This window comes from Tribolium castaneum, chromosome 7 (assembly GCF_031307605.1).
Source record: "Tribolium castaneum strain GA2 chromosome 7, icTriCast1.1, whole genome shotgun sequence".
NCBI lineage: Eukaryota > Metazoa > Arthropoda > Insecta > Coleoptera > Tenebrionidae > Tribolium > Tribolium castaneum.
The window spans coordinates 6363156-6379162 of record NC_087400.1 but is presented as its reverse complement, the minus strand read 5'-3'; the positions used below and the strand labels follow the sequence as shown (position 1 = coordinate 6379162).

The 16007-nt window shown below is 35.6% G+C and overlaps 3 protein-coding genes across 7 annotated transcripts; 2 read left to right on the top strand and 1 right to left on the bottom strand.

The window, feature by feature from the left end:
- The first annotated feature begins 8 nt into the window (after positions 1–8).
- On the top strand, positions 9–3945 carry AsnRS (Asparaginyl-tRNA synthetase). The gene is made up of 6 exons (XM_965548.4): positions 9–172; positions 1340–2093; positions 2825–2926; positions 2978–3356; positions 3425–3636; positions 3685–3945. The coding sequence occupies exons 1-6, from the start codon at positions 151–153 to the stop codon at positions 3866–3868; spliced, it is 1653 nt and encodes a 550-aa protein (XP_970641.1). The 5' UTR covers positions 9–150; the 3' UTR covers positions 3869–3945.
- Positions 3946–4316: 371 nt separating this feature from the next.
- LOC103313294 (uncharacterized) lies at positions 4317–6736 on the top strand. Of its 2 annotated transcripts, none has more exons than XM_064358089.1 (9): positions 4317–4579; positions 4719–4944; positions 4990–5323; positions 5373–5497; positions 5545–5716; positions 5764–5917; positions 5978–6074; positions 6123–6241; positions 6299–6736. In XM_064358089.1, exons 1-9 carry the CDS (start codon positions 4347–4349, stop codon positions 6681–6683), a joined length of 1845 nt encoding a protein of 614 aa, XP_064214159.1. In that variant the 5' UTR covers positions 4317–4346; the 3' UTR covers positions 6684–6736. The 2 variants fall into 2 exon arrangements, with proteins under 2 accessions (XP_064214159.1, XP_008194457.1); XM_008196235.3 differs by having other exon boundaries at positions 4318–4579; positions 5963–6074.
- Positions 6737–6997: 261 nt separating this feature from the next.
- Positions 6998–14993, bottom strand: LOC659069 (uncharacterized protein). Of its 4 annotated transcripts, none has more exons than XM_008196224.3 (12): positions 14697–14993; positions 14196–14357; positions 14012–14142; positions 13345–13823; positions 11236–11510; positions 10882–11186; positions 10710–10833; positions 10569–10661; positions 7554–8125; positions 7288–7505; positions 7135–7243; positions 6998–7087 (listed from the first exon to the last, which is right to left on the bottom strand). In XM_008196224.3, exons 1-12 carry the CDS (start codon positions 14749–14751, stop codon positions 7076–7078), a joined length of 2535 nt encoding a protein of 844 aa, XP_008194446.1. In that variant the 5' UTR covers positions 14752–14993; the 3' UTR covers positions 6998–7075. The 4 variants fall into 4 exon arrangements, with proteins under 4 accessions (XP_008194446.1, XP_008194450.1, XP_008194438.1 ...); XM_008196228.3 differs by having other exon boundaries at positions 10569–10658; XM_008196216.3 differs by having other exon boundaries at positions 10569–10833.
- Positions 14994–16007: the final 1014 nt, after the last annotated feature.

Below are 16007 nucleotides of genomic sequence, written 5' to 3'. Positions count from 1 at the left end.
GGCGCTGCATTTGAGGTTAGGTCAATTTCCTGTGTCAAAAGTGACGTGCACAATAGATGTGAATTAAAGAACAAAATTGCATCAGAATTTAATTGTGAATTAACTGAAACAGGTGTTTAGTCAATATCTTGAGATTTTAGTGAACTCAAAATGTCTGGTGACAGCGGAAATCGTGAGTATTTTTGCCCTTTGGAGCAGCGTGGTGGAACACCGGGTTTTTGAGTCATTTTTCAAAATTTTGAGTCCACAACGTGGTGCCTCATTTTGTTTTCGGTATTGTTGAAATGGTTTGTACTTTTTTCAAAGTTTATTTTATAATTTTTTTCCATATTGCCCGTGTTTTTATGCACTTTTGCAATGTTTATCATATTTTTGCTTACTTAACACAACTGTGTTGTAAATAGAGATAAAATAATAAATTTTGGGCCGGTATTCCCGGTATGACATTCCAGTTAGTAGGGGAAGGTGTCAAAAGATGGACCATTTTGCAATGTTGCCATATTGGTAAACTTCTAATGTAGATTGTTTTCATCGAATTATTAGCCGTAACCCCATTGAATTTGAAATAAAGATCAGTGTCTTACGACTAATACTTTCTAGGAATTTGCTAAACATAATGAAAAATAGGTACATTTGACAATTTGAAAATTCTCATCAAATTTGGGATTTTCTCGACGCTAATCGATTCTCTGGATCTTTCTACATAGGTTCACATCAAAATAGTTCCATTTTTTCGAATGGTTTTGCCGTAATTGATAAAATAAGAATAATGTATATTGTAAAAATGTCTGGAACACATGGTATCTAAGCGTTTTAAAGTAAAAAAAACTGAGTATGTTATGTCATCATTTTGTTTTTGCGTTTTCCTTGGAAACTATAAGACATAGAGTAAAAAACAAAAAATATATTGAAACTAAAGTTTTTGGAAAACAGGAGCTGCTCCAGGCAACGTTTCTAATCGCAGAGGCATTTTTAGTTTGTCATAAAAAACTCATAACTTATGTAAAATTATTTTCTACGAATTCAGTGTTACAAAAAACCAATTCCGTAAACGAAAAAAAATTTTTTTCCGATTAAATAAATTTAGGGATACTGTAGTATTTATCACAGAATTCAATAAATATTTCCGTTTCTGGACAGAAAATAGTTTGTGGCTGGTTTTCCCCACATTTGTGTAATGTTTACAGCGCCTGACTGTACATTTAGTAGGGGAAGGTGGGCAAAACTGGATTGTCGATTTTCTGTGAATAATAACAAACACTCAGCTGTTTGGTTAATTAACTCAAACTATTTTTTAAAATAAAGTCAAACATTTATTGTTATTTTTTTAATAAACTAGCAATTTACACATCTGAGAAAACCGGAAACGACGATTCCGGTCTCGGCACCGAAGACAAGCCCTTTCAAACGATCCTTCGAGCTATGCGTCACGCTGGGGCCGAACCATTTCCCGTAATCTACGTTGACGGCAAAGAAGGCACCAAATATGAACCCGCCTCCAAATCACAATTGAAAAAAATCCAAAAAATATGGCTCCGAGAGACTTACAAACAATCAAGTGTCGCCAAACGCGAGGAAGAAGACGCCGCAAAACGCGAAAAAAATCTCGAAGAAGCGACAAAAATCACACTAACTGAAGACAAATCCTTGCCGGCGGCCAAATTGATCAAAATCGCCAAAGGCAAAGAGTTCAGAGATCAAAGAGTGAAGATTTACGGATGGGTGCACAGGCTGCGCCGACAGGGGAAAAACCTGATGTTTATCACGTTGAGGGATGGGACGGGATTTTTGCAAAGTGTACTCACTGATAAGCTTTGTCAAACTTATAACGCACTTGTTTTATCGACCGAGTCGTCGGTTTTGCTTTATGGTAGTTTGAAAAAAGTACCAGAGGGTAAAACAGCGCCAGGTGGGCATGAGTTGGCTGTGGACTACTGGGAATTGGTGGGGTTAGCGCCACCTGGCGGCGCCGACTCGATACTAAACGAGCAGGCTTTGCCAGACGTTCAGGCCGAAAATCGCCACATTATGATAAGGGGCGAAAACACCTCAAAAATTTTGCGAATGCGATCAGTCCTTCTACAGGCGTTCAGGTGAGATAACCAGTCATACAACATTTCGTGTTTTTTTAATTAATACAGACTACGGATATAACGTACAAATAAAACGTTCCCGTCTTTGATAGTTCCGTTAATGTCGCCAGAGAGCGCAGTGGTTCAATTAACGTCTATGTTTTTGAAAAATGGTTGTATTTTTATAACGGTTAACACGTAGAAAACGAAAAAAATACAGGCAAATAGAGTATTAAATTCTCAATAGTAGGAGATAAACATGATGTAAAAATTTTATCGTATACTATGTTTTAAAAAATTTCAAACTTTTTTCAATTTGTACTCTATCGCATATTTTCCAAAACGCTGGGAATACGGTTACAGATACAAGAAAAACGTTAGAAAGAAAGTTGTAGAGAATTAAATTTCCTACAAAAAAATCCGCGAGACCATATCTTTATCTTCAACCATTTAGGCCCCAAAGCCGCCCAGCTTCTTTTTGCCGGTGGTCAAGTATTGGAAAGTTAATTTATATTTAAACCGTTGAAGATATAAATATGGTGTCGGACCTTTTTGTAGAAAATTTAATTCTCTACAACTTTGTTCCTTACATTTTTTTTGTATCTTTAACCGTATTCGCAGAGTTTGCAAAAATATAAGGTGGTATTTATCAAAACGCCGGGAATACGGTTAAAGACACAAATAACCTAAATAACTTAAAAGTGGGCTAAGTTTCACAAGTTAGCAACGTTGCCAACTTAATTTAATTAAAGGGACCACTATTTGGATCGCGGTTACTGTGAAGTAACACCGCCATCTATCGTCCAAACTCAATGTGAAGGGGGCTCGACTTTATTCAAAATGGACTATTTTGGGTAATTAATTAGACTAAACCCAAAATTAAAATTAATCGCAATTATAATTAGTGAGGAGGCCTACTTGACCCAGAGCTCGCAGCTGTACTTGGAGACGTGTTTGCCCTCCATGGGGGACGTTTTTTGCATTGCGGAGAGTTTTAGGGCTGAGCAGAGCCGCACTAGGCGGCATTTGGCCGAATACACACATGTGGAGGCCGAATGCCCTTTCATTTCCTTCAATGATTTGTTGGACCGTCTCGAGGACCTTATTTGTGATGTTGTTGACCGCGTTTTGAAGTCTCCTTATGGAGATATTGTCCATGAACTGAACCCAGACTTTCAAGTACCGACACGACCATTCCTCCGAATGAACTATTCCGATGCCATCGACTACCTCAAGAAGAATAATATCACAAAGGAGGATGGCAGTTTTTACGAATTTGGGGAGGTTTGTCTCGTCACTCGCCGCTACGCGGCTCGTGTTGTAAACTTATTTAGTGTTAAACGATTGGTTAGGATATTCCTGAAATGCCTGAACGAAAAATGACCGACCAGATCAACAAACCCATTATGTTGTGCCGTTTTCCGGCAAATATTAAATCGTTTTACATGTCCAAATGCCCAGAGGATGCGCGTTTGACTGAAAGTGTGGACGTTTTGTTGCCGAATGTTGGCGAAATTGTTGGAGGGTCGATGAGGATACACAATTTGGAGGAACTTATGGATGGGTACTTAATAATTTAATTTTTAATTTAATTTTTTAATTTTTTTTACAGGTATAAACGGGAAGGCATAGACCCGACCCCGTACTTCTGGTACACGGACCAGAGAAAGTACGGGACGTGCCCCCATGGGGGCTACGGCCTCGGATTGGAGCGGTTTGTCTGTTGGTTGTTGAACAGATACCACATTAGAGAGGTGTGTCTCTACCCCCGGTACTTGCACCACTGTAAACCCTAAGCATATATTTACATTTAACATGCATTTAAATTGTCCTAAGCTTGTTTAAGTGAAATAAAGGCCAATAAAAACGAAAATTCCTTTTATTTTATAATCAGCTGATTGAGTCGTTCAGTCGCATGGACGATAATCCAAAAAATAAATATTGCACTATTTACACTAACAACATTAATTTACGATTTAATCGTGTGAGTTGATATTTACACCCCGCAGTGTTACAAACTACGCGTTTCAAAATGCGATAAGCAAGTAAATGATTCAAATGTTCGGTTACAAAGTCTCGACCAAACGTCCGGTGTACACGACTACATAACAAAAATATTTTGACAAGTCTCCTAACATATTTGAATTTCCCGCTATTGTCAACGTTTGAATTTCCCGCTATTATCGAGTTAGTTCGTTTGCTACTTGCTAGGTAACGCTTTCGATAAAAACGCGGGGTAGACAGAGAGATTCGCTTCTCCCTCTCTCTTATTCTATGCTCCTAACCTCAAACTTTCACACTTTTTATCCGGTATTATTTTATTTATTTGTTAATTACGTATTACATATCATTAATATTATGTCTGAAGCGTTCACAAACTCATATTTTTACGCATTACCCTACGAAGTGCTCGCATACATTTTAAGCAAAATAAATACGGTAACATTATTAAATTTCTGTGAGGTGTACGAGTGCGACTATTTTTTGGCAGACAGAGATGTTACCAGGTGAGACGAGACTCGTATTATTTTTCGTTTTTTTGCTTGATTTTGAAAAATGGCACCAAGGTGTATACGATACAAAAGGTGGGCCCACCTAGGCCAAGTACTGAAAAAAGGTGTATGCATGTCAGTTATACGGTTTCAGGACCATCGATTTGTGCAAAGCTTACACTTTACCGGACTTGGTCGAATTATCGAAAAAAATCGTGTTTGAGAATGTGACTACGCTAAATGTGAATTGTTTGTATTGGGTTTCGGCGTCAAAATTGCGCCGACTCGTTCGCAGGCTTATCAATTTGGAAACTTTATATGCGATGCAGACTAATCTAAGCCTCACGTCCTACGATACGGAAGTTTTTAGCAAGTTGAAGGTGTGTTTCAATGCTTGGAACGATTTGTACAACCCTTAATTCTAGATTAAAAAAATGAGTGTTTCGGTGGACCGACACGAGGGAATTAACAGTCACAAAATACCAACTATTGAGACCTTGTATCTCAGTGTTATCGAAGTGACGGCTTTCATAAACCCCTGGGTGCTGCATATGGTTTTCCCCGCACTTAAAAACTTGTGGATTGATGTTGAGAAGCCTTGCGACCCCAAAATCATCCTCCATTGCCTCCATGCTGGCAATAAAAATAAGATTTTTTTCCAAGTTAAAGCCCGAACTCCGTCCATTAACTTCGACCATTACGGGTTGTCCACTTATTATAATAACAGGAGGGCGAGTCAACCTTACGTTATGTGCTGTGGCAAGTATTATTACTAGAGTCAGTTTTTTGGAAACAACTCCGGTTACAGAAAAATTCACTGCGAAACAACTTCCCTCGGAAAGTATTTTCGAAATTGAGCGCAGTTCGGAGGAGAGTTGGCGTATTCTGGACGAATTGCATTGTTCAAAGCCCTATGGACCTGACGATGCCCGAGTGAGTGCCTCTGATTGTTTTTTTTTTGTTTTAAATTAAATTTTTAGAAGTTATTTTTGAATGAAAGCAATGTCGATACGATGTTTTTTGAAGAGCTCAATTTCTACCACAACGGCCCTGTTTGCAACGATCGGTGCAGAAACGCAGTGTCGCAAATCTTGAAGTCTTCGTGCAGCTCCAAACTTAACAAACTCTGCATCATGATGTGTCTATTCGAAAGTAATGCGATTACAGTTTCCTGTCATTACCACAGGTGGTTATTTTAGATAAAGATGCCCAAGAGGCGGTGAAAACTGAAGATTCGTACAGAGCCACCCGGGAGAGAATCGGAATAATGAATAAGACTGCAAATCATCCAATGGAGGGTGTTTTTAAAAATTTTCAAGGGTTGCAACACTTGGAAGTTTTCGCGTGTAATCAGTGAGTTGTTAAAAACTACTTGAATTTTTTTTATTGAAATTCTAGAACGTCTCATCATAGTGCCATCCAGGCGTATCCTTTGATTACGATTTTTGAACATTTGGAGTGCCTCAAAGTCGAAATTCCCGTCACTCTAGACGGAAGTTTTCTAATAGATGTACTACTTATTTAAATAAGCGTAAAATAATAATAATAACAATTTCAGGTTTTAAAAAAATGTAAACACTTGAAGCGCCTCTTGATCACGTCGTTGTCGCAAAACGAAAAATTAAATATGAATCTAGCCTTGGCTATTCCGAATGCAACATCTTTAAAAGACTTCAGGTAAATGAAATAAATAAATAACTACGATTATTATTAAATAATAACATGATGTACCAGATTTCAGAACCACCGAATCCAGTTGGACAAACTCCTCCAGCGTTTCTCTCTCATTAAAACACAAAAACTGGAGCGAATTGTTCTAATTTGTGAGGAGATTGATAAAATGAATCTACCCTCTCTGCAGGAATTCTTCGACACCCACCCCCAACTTATATTCGTGTATTTCCTGATCCGGGGAAGTACAGAAGCGGTGGTTCGAACGGCCCAACAAATGTTAAATTTTTACAAAAAGAAACACCCCTCGAAATTTTTTCTCGTCAAGAAAATTGATGTTTTCAACCGAATTCGTTTCGAGATACCTAATGTTCATTTATGTGAAATGGTGAAAAGCGACAACCGCGTTGCCAGTCTGAATGCCTTAGACGGTTTTGTGAATTTTTAACTTATTTTGTTGATTGTAGTTGTTACAAAAATAAAATAAATAAATAAAATCAATTTGTAGTTATTTACCCTTAAGAGCTTTTGACTTTTGATTAATATCTTTTGAAATAAAAAAAAGTTTTTTAGAAAAAGTACTTATTCCAATCGTCTTTTTTCCCCAACCTAAGACTTTAGTACCCCATTTAACTATACAGGGTGCATTGTAATACAGATTACGCAAGTGTGCAAAATTTCAATTGATTCAGACAACAGAAACCGTTTCAGATTTGGCTCGGAAAATAGGGATAGTCACTCTATGTGATGACGTAATGAGAGTTGTTACGCCAAAAATAGTTTTTATTTCACAAACGCAATTAAATATAACTAAATTAATTCGCAATAACTGAAAAACACTTACTCGGACCCCTAAAAAACCAATGAGAGATTTTGTTTGTTTTTTCGTTAAAACTTACCGTAGGGTCACAATCGGCGCAATGCCACGAATATCCTCTTTTTTTCGGGCTTTTCTTCAACGGTGGGTCAAGACACGTAAAATGGTAAGTTTTTTGACAGTCGTCACACCTGAAAATCGGTTAAAACAAGTCTATTTTTTCACTTGTAATTACCTGACTGAAGTACTAGCCACAGTTGCAGTGTGACAAACATCACAAATGTCACTAACCGGGTTTTTCTCTATATCTTTTGGTGACATTTCTTCTGGCAGTGATATGACCTTGAGGGAGATCGGAGGCGGCGCATTATCGTTGTTTTCATTCGGGACGTAAAAACACTGCGGGTTTGACTCAGACGCAACCTCTCCGGCCGGCAAAGGAATAGGTTTGATCTATTAACGAAAAATCACCATTACAGGAAACTGTAATAACCAGCCTACTTTGATCGTAATCCTCGGATGTGGCATATGATCGTCAAAATCGAGACTCTTCTTCTTCCGCTTCCTCTTATGCTCCTTACTCGGGGCCCCCAAATCGGGGGAGTACCGATTCTTGTGCTTCTCCCTCCGTCGCTTTTTCCCCGACTTGGATACATGAATTTTGCTACTACCGTCCAAACTTTGGAACCCGTTCATTTCGCTCACGACTTCACTATGACTTGTCTGAATTGGGACGATTTCCGGTGTGGGTGTGGGTGTTGGTGTAGGTTCCGAAACCGGTTCTACCGGCTTGATTTTGAGTTTAGGAGTTGAAACTTCCGGATCGGAACGTGCTTCACGACTGTAGCGACTTTTACTCCGTCGTGGAGTTTTCACTTCTTCGACTTCCGAATCGGACGTTTTATCGCATTCGGAACATTGCCAACCGTAAAGTTTCGATTTTTTCGGAAGACGGGTCAGGGGCGGATTTAGGCAATTCAAGTGGTAGTAGAGGTGGCATGTGTCGCATTTTGCGAGCAAGTGTTGGTCACGTTTTTGGCGGCAGATGCCGCATTCGTTGAGCATTAGAGAGTCTAAAATTAAAAAGCGGGGAATTACCACACAATTACAGGAAACTGTAATGGAAATTGTGATTTTAACCGAATTTTTTAATAGATTCATTAAAAGTGTAGGAATTTTTATCATTTTTTCCAGTTTGCACAGCAAAAACTAAATAAATGGTGAATTTAATAAAAAAACAGCGGCCCATTCACATTTTTTGGTGTCAAATTTAGACTTCCTCCGTATTAAAAAAAATTACCTTATACTGAATCCAAGAAAACTCACAAAACATATAAAAATTGACGATTTGTGCTAAAGCTTGGAAACATAATATACAGAGTGTCTGTTTTTTGAGCTCCACCAGGGGTATCTCAGTTATTTTAAGAGATATGAGGTCGGTTAAATTAGGACAAAATTGCGTATTTTAAAGCTGAACAATTATCTGGAAGAAAATTTGATGTTATACCAAAGTATACCAAAGTATATACCAAAGTATATACCAAAGTTGAGTGTTGTAACTCTGACATCAAGAACGCCTTGGAAAATACGATAACATATTTAAATTCCCTGTGAAAGTGTCTGAGGAAAGTTCTAGCTAAAAACGTCTAGTTCTTTCTGTTTTCTTTTGAAAAAATAAATAAATTTCCGTTTTTCCAATAATTCAAAAACTGAAAATAACAACAAATTGTCTTTCAGATAATTGTTGAGAATAAAAACATGCAACTTTGTCCTAATTTTACTGAAATCCCAAAAAAACGGACATCCTGTAGAGCCGGTTTCAGTACCTATTTGTGAGATATTGAAATTTTTCTACTCAAACATTTATCACTACTTTGAAGTTTCAAATGTTTATCAAATAACGACAATGAAATGTTTTTTCCTAAATTCATCAAAGACGAAAAAGTAAAAGAATATGTACCAAGGAAGTACTGCACAGTTACAGGAAACTGTAATGATTCTAATTGTGATTTTCAAAGAATTACCTGCATAACAATTACCAAAATTCCTTTAAAGGTTTTCGTTGTGACGTATTGAAGACGACTTTTCAAAACCTTAATTTTTAATAATTTTTTTTCTCTGAAATTAGAGTACAACTTAATAGTTGTAAGTTTAATTTATAATAAGATTTAAAAGTAAAAACAGTCGTTTTTACTATTTGGCAAGATGCCAAATTCACAAATTATCAATTTTTTTATATAAATAACTGTCAAGTTAAGTGGTAAAATGTCTTAAAAGTCTAACTAAAACTAGGGAAATTACTTCATAACTATGTACAGGGAACCGTAACTTGTGCAAAGCATGCGATCTTAACCGATTTCTTGCAGAATAAAAAAAAATAAAAAATTAATTCATATTTTTTATTAGCATGCAACAAATGTTCAACAACAATTTTTTCTGGAGTTTTTAACTTAATAAAAGTGTGATCAATAGATTTACGATTTATTCATGATGATTATATTTTTTATTTATTCCTAAACTGCATGAAAATAAAAAAAATGAAAAGGGAAACAAGAGGCTTGAATTTATTTTTTAAATAACAATATTTCCACCATTTTTTCTGGGTTATGAGGCAAATAATTATTGTGTTTTTTGGGGAATTATTATTATTATTATTATTATTATTATAAAATTGTTTAATTAATTGAAAGTTAATTTAAAGCAGGTTTTAAAAAATTACTGTTTTTTTGATAATTACGTGTATAAATGTTCTATGGGATTACCCTACATCAGGGCAGAATTTTATCTGTAAGAATAAATTGTTTGGTGTGTTTTCATTGTGCCTTACTTATTTTTTTCTGTAACAATAATTTAAGCTTTATTACTCCAATAATAAACTTAAATAAATTAAAAAAATATCACATAAGAGACGTAAAAACAACAATAATTATGAAATAAGGACGTGTATGTCATTATTTAGAGTATGGAAGTTAAGACTAGATATTTGAAAAAAAAAAGAATTACAGAAATTTGTAAATGAAGTAAAACGGTACGACAGAATTAATTGGATCAGAATTATATTTATTCTTAGAGTAAGTCCATACGATAATGTGCTAAAAATTATAAGAATAGATAATGATAACAAGTTCATAAATAAAATTTGAATTATTTTGTTAAGGTTCTAAATATAATCCAATCACTAGGTATATTTGTTATGCTGATGGGACAGTTTGGACAGGTTTTCAACAGTTGCCAATATTTCGCTGATTTATTGTTGTCAGCTTCTTCAGGACAATTGAACAATTAATAAACTAAAGTAATACTTATTTATTGATAGTTCGTTGTCCTGAAAAACCAACAAATATTTTTTTGAAACAGCTATTGTTAAATAAAGGTTTTCACCATTTCTTTTCTGCGAAAATTACGCCACAAACAGTTATTCAATTACGAGTATACAATTTTTTATCAAGTTTTTGTTTGATAAAATATAAATCAGGGGAAGAACAAAATTATAATATTAAAATTTGGGGGCCCTACCTTGTTTGGCGTGACTGCTGAGCACGCGATCGGTTCTCCCAGCTGGAATAATATTATTCAAGGGAAAACCAACTCCCATTTTCAGGGCGGCTGCTGTTGGGACCATCATAGGTTGATTAGTTCTCGAAACTTGTGGCTTACCTAAATCCTCGATATTCGGCAGATTTTTGGTAGGACAAGCGCTCAAAATCGCCGAATGATACTTATGTATCGTTTGTTTCAAGTCAATGTTTTTCTTAGTTTCATCAGCGCTTTTTTTCAAAATCTTTAACCGACTTTCAAAATACGACTCTAATTACTTTCGCTACGTTACCTCATCGTACTTCGTCCTCAGAAGTTGCTGCTCTTCGAGCAAATCGCGGTTGTCCTCGAGCAATTTCTCAAGGGTTTGTTTCATACCTTTAAGCCGATCGTTACGATCGAGATAATAAGCGATAAATTCGACGGTAAAGGCGGGAGGAATGTGCCACTTTTTTCGGACGTCCACCAGGGCCGCAGCTTGGGCTTCTTGCATCTCCAACACCATGGTATTAATCCCCATCAGCTCGGCCTTGCGTAATAACTTGCGACAAGCGGACGCGCTGGTGGTGAGCAATCTTGGCATTTTCTGCGTCGGGACTAAAATACCCGTCTTACCACAAAAAAAAAAATTAAACACTAATTTTACCCCATGGAGGCGGTTTTAACGCTTTGTGGTTCAAAAAATGCAACTTCTGCTTCTCAAGTTTTCTCTGAATCCTCACTTGTTCAGGGGTTTCGCTGTGACCTTCTTTCTCAAATTGCAGTTTCCTGTAATGGGTACGCAACTGCAACGCCAGATAATTCTTACGTCTGCGTTTCACCAAAGTCTTGTCCGAATGTAATTTACAATGTGCGTAAAAGGGGTCCGCTTGGTCCACCTCTTCGGAGTGCGCTTCCGATAAAAAACCCTCGCGTTGCGCACTTTAAAAAAAATAATTAAGTTGGTAATGTTGAATAATACAGAAACAAAAGATATAATCATGACAATTACATAATTACATCACGTGGGTTTCTCTATAAGAAAAACGTATTTATGACAGAAATATTTATTTAACAAAAAAAATAACGTTACATTAATAATAATGTAACCTCTTAATTAAATAAATAAAAAGCGCATTAATCACTACAATAGATATACTATACAGTAAATTTGTTAATACTGAACAAGTACTGCTTTATTTAAATACATAAAACTATGTACAGGGTGCTCCATTTTAAATGTCCGAATAGGGGATCTCCGAAACTAAAAGGTCTAGAGAAAAATGAGATACAATCTCGGGTCTGTTTTTTGAGAAAATAATTTTGGTCAAAACCATATCCTGCTATCGTTTTTTGTTTTCGACTTATAGGCAAAAGTTTGGCGAAATCTTCAAAAATTCATATCTTCCTTATTATAAAAGATACACATTTGAAACAAAAACATTTTTTAAAGAAAATTTAATAATGTTATCAGCTTTTTTTTTCTAATTCATTCGATTAGCTATAATAGCCTAAAGTTGTATTTTTTTAATAGAAATCAGAGTTGGCTATGACATTTTCGAAAAGCTTATTTTTTTCTGAACTCAAAACAATATAAATACAGTTTGATGTTTTTATATACTTTTAATAAAAATATATATCAAATATTTGAATGTAGTTGGCCATGAAAAAATTATTTCACACAAAAGGTGTGAATAATCTAGATATTTTATGAACGGATGTGAAAATAAGCTATGTTAAAGTTATTTTAAATTAAATAAATATACGATGGTCGCAGATTTCAATTACATAAAAAATGTGCAAAAAATTGAAAACGATGTCACTATTATTTGATGACATTATTTTGTGATTTAGTGAAGTGCTATGGAGGTGACGTTGATAATGTTATGTATTTTTTTAACGCAGATGGGATTTGATTTTGGCGTTTGAATTGACATTTTTTGTAAAATAAAATTTTATTTACAGGCAATCGTACAATTAATAAAATTTTTCTTTTTCCGAAATTTCATGTTTAATAAGAAATTAGAATGACAATGTAAGCTAGCCATTTTAAATTTAAAAACAAATAATTTTTGTTAATCGCAAAAATTTGATCTAAGAATAATTTATCATTAAATTATAAATACTTGTTGGGTAATACATTTTCCAGAGTTTTAACTGAGAATTTAAAAATTTTTTCATAGCCTACTATAAAAAAGCGAAATTTTTTTTAATATTTAAAAACAATGTATTACACAAATATCACAGTCGCCTATGATTCCAATTTAAAAAAATAAAACTTTATGTTATTTACACCTAACCGAAAAATATGGATTTTTTATCCAAAAAAACACTTAAATATCACTTGTTCTCAAATGACACAAGAAAGACTGTTTCTGCTGATAATATCTATTAATATATTTGTTACAATAAATTGTGGAAAAATTCTGAAAAAAATTCACATGCATAGATTATTAGTTTTCTTCTTCAAATCATTTAAAATTTTTCCAGCTTTCAACAGTAACTAATTTTAAGATTTGCCAACATATTATCAATTTGACATATGTCAGGTCAGGTCAAGTCAATATAAACAAATGTAATACTGAAGAACGAATAGTGAATTAATTTTAAAATAAATCAAAAAGGAAGAAAAAAAAAAGAAAAATACATTTAATAAACAAATAAATAAAAAAAAAAATACTGTGAAGAGTTGGCGACACTGTACGATATCGCTTTTCAATGTTGCCAACCAATAAAAAAAATTGGAATAGCATACAGTGTGGGGCAAAAACCTTACCATGTGACATGGAAGTAGGTCTTGCACATGCCGGCATCGCACCCGATGCACACCCCCGTCCTGGCAAAGCGCTCATCCTGACACAAGCTGCAACTTTTCGCCCCCCATTTGCTGTAAGGCATTTCGAAAAGAGTCACACTTGTCAATTTATCAACTTCGCCGAATGCCACTCCAGGAACATAGAGAGCGCAAACGAGATGAATCCACTTCCCGACGTCCGTCTCCTTGAAAATGCCCCCCGAATTGGGGCACAGCTCGCAAACAGGGTTCATCACGCCGGCTTTGCACGCCTCGCAAAACCAGGGGGCTGTCGGGGACAGAGAGTCGGTGCTGCTCAAACTGGCGGAGTCCGCGACGCCGTAACAGGCCTCGTGGACAGTGACCCCACAAGAGTCGCATTCGACGATTTCGTTGACGCCGTCGCTTTGGTCCCCGAGACAGCCGCAGCAGATCAAAATTTGGGCGTCTTTTTCATTGAACTGCGGGAAAAGGGGGCCAAAATTTATTTTTGACAGTTATAGTTATATTTGTGTCAAACTTGACTTAAGTAATCGTTGAAAAATGTCAACTGTCTAACTTGACTTAAGTAACCGTTTCTATGGCAACAAATACTAACTTAACGGCCGTGGCCGTTGTGATTAATTTTAGTTAATAAAATTAAAATTACCGAACTTAGCTGCAAATTGGCTTGTTGGATGACATCCGCAATGGATAGCCCGTCCCCATTGGGCAAATTCAAATTTTTCAATTCGTCTAAGTCTGATCCTTCTGATTCCTCCTCTCCACTGCTGTCATTACCTGTAAAATCCCCCGAAAATGATTGTAGCTGTCAGGAATTGGTGATGAGTTACCTCCAGAAGCACTGTTCCCGGAGTCATCATCATCGCTCACTTCCGGGTGGTCTTCAATCCGGAAATCCGAATCATCCGAGCTCTCCTCTTCGAGATCAAAGTCCAGAATCGAGGCTTGGGTCTCAACCGGCTTAACCCTCCTCTTATTCGGGTCTCTCTCAACTGTTAAAAATTCCATCATTAGCAAAAATTATTGATTAGTTTCAAAACGAAAAACATCAAAACGTTGCCAAATTGCCAACCCCGAAAAAGCACTTCCGGTCGTGCAAGTCACCGTTGAGCAATCTGGCCCCGCTTTGGCACCTACGGGAACTCATCTCGGGGCCCAAATCCCCGATTGTTGATAAATTTAAGCGTTTTTTATCACTGACAAGCAACCATAACCACACTTTTGCGCGTCACCCGACCGGCTTCCGAGCGTCGAGCTTTATCGATTTTCGAAAAGTGACCGGGAAAGTTTATAGTGAATTTTACTAAATGAGGGGGTGGAGGGCGACTTACTGGCCGTTTTCGTGACGAAATCGATGTCTTCGGCACGCTCCAGGAGGTTGGGCATGATGGTGAAGAGGTCCCTCGTGGGAGCTGAGGCGCTGTACTTCTTAAATTCGGGTGGCGATTTCGACTCCGGTGGGGGAATTTTGGGGGGAAATGGAAGGATAATGGGGTTCTGCCAGGGCGGCCTTCGAACTTGAAAGGAAAATTTCGGGGAATTTTTGCCCAAAGAATTTTTTTAGGTTCATTAAAAATGATAATTGTTTTTGTCAAAGAGATTAATTACAATAAGACTAGCACGCTTTTTCAAAAATGACGCTAAACTTGGAAAAAAATTGTAAGGGCACGTGGTCGAATTATGCAACTGTTTACTGCATTATTGTTCGAGGCGTTGCATAACTTATTATACAGGCTGTTCCAATTTTCCGAAAAAGCCTCATAACTTGTTTATTATCAGATATGTTTTTACAGTATAGCTGTGAAAATTAAAAAAAAAGTTCGAACTTAAAGGATATATATTTTTTAACTTACTGCAATCTAGAAGATAAAAAATGAAGAAGTAAGAATTAATATTTATATAAAGATCATTCTTGAGTTCAAAAAGATAAAAAATGTAATTTCAACTTCCGTAATTAAGTTGAATATCTGAAATTTTTTAAATGGAACACTTTTGGGCACACCATACTTTTTATTTTTGCATCTAAAAGACCTTTAAATTGTCTTCCTAAAAACATTAACAGTTAAGTGTATTTTTCTGATTACCTACTTAAAAAAATATTTAATTTTAAACCATAAAAAAGTGATTAACTATTGTTTCAACTGTCAACAAGTGAAATTTTTAGCTAATAATAACTTTAATGTTATCTCTAGGCTGTTATTCGTCATTCCTTACAGTGAAATAACTAAAATTTTAATATTTATGTGGAGTATAAAATTTAATAAATTTTTTGTGACTTTTATGGTTGACTAATGGTTAAATTACGGTAAAATTTACTTTTAAAGTAAAATACCTTTTTAGTTATTCTCATTAGACGTTTAGAACTTTATATAATGTTTAATATTTAATAATCTTTGAAAGGCAAAAACAAGAAATTGTGTATTCCATTTAACTTTTTCAAGTTAATCAACTTTTATCAAACTTTTTAAATTTTCTAAGTTCTTAATTGCATTACGATAAATAACTGCTAGAAATTTCAGTTTGAACTTTTTCCTTTAAAATGAAATTTATACTTTTCTAGGATTCCAAGTTTTCTGTAATAATTTTTTAAGCAAGTTTTGATCAAAATCATCGGTATTAAAAGCAACGTCCAAAAATGCAAT

Coding starts and splice junctions, on each gene's coding strand:
- AsnRS (XM_965548.4), top strand. CDS start 151: ATGTCTGGTGACAGCGGAAATC. Junction 173..1,339: donor GTCTGGTGACAGCGGAAATC/GTGAGTATTTTT, acceptor TTAATAAACTAG/CAATTTACACATCTGAGAAA. Junction 3,357..3,424: donor GTTTTTACGAATTTGGGGAG/GTTTGTCTCGTC, acceptor ACGATTGGTTAG/GATATTCCTGAAATGCCTGA.
- LOC103313294 (XM_008196235.3), top strand. CDS start 4,347: ATGCTCCTAACCTCAAACTTTCACACTTTTTATCCGGTATTATTTTAT. Junction 5,498..5,544: donor ATGGACCTGACGATGCCCGA/GTGAGTGCCTCT, acceptor TTAAATTTTTAG/AAGTTATTTTTGAATGAAAG. Junction 6,075..6,122: donor ACGGAAGTTTTCTAATAGAT/GTACTACTTATT, acceptor TAACAATTTCAG/GTTTTAAAAAAATGTAAACA.
- LOC659069 (XM_008196216.3), bottom strand. CDS start 14,751: ATGCCCAACCTCCTGGAGCGTGCCGAAGACATCGATTTCGTCACGAAA. Junction 14,143..14,195: donor CGGGAACAGTGCTTCTGGAG/GTAACTCATCAC, acceptor GGGATTTTACAG/GTAATGACAGCAGTGGAGAG. Junction 8,126..10,568: donor CAGCAGTCACGCCAAACAAG/GTAGGGCCCCCA, acceptor TTTTAATTTTAG/ACTCTCTAATGCTCAACGAA.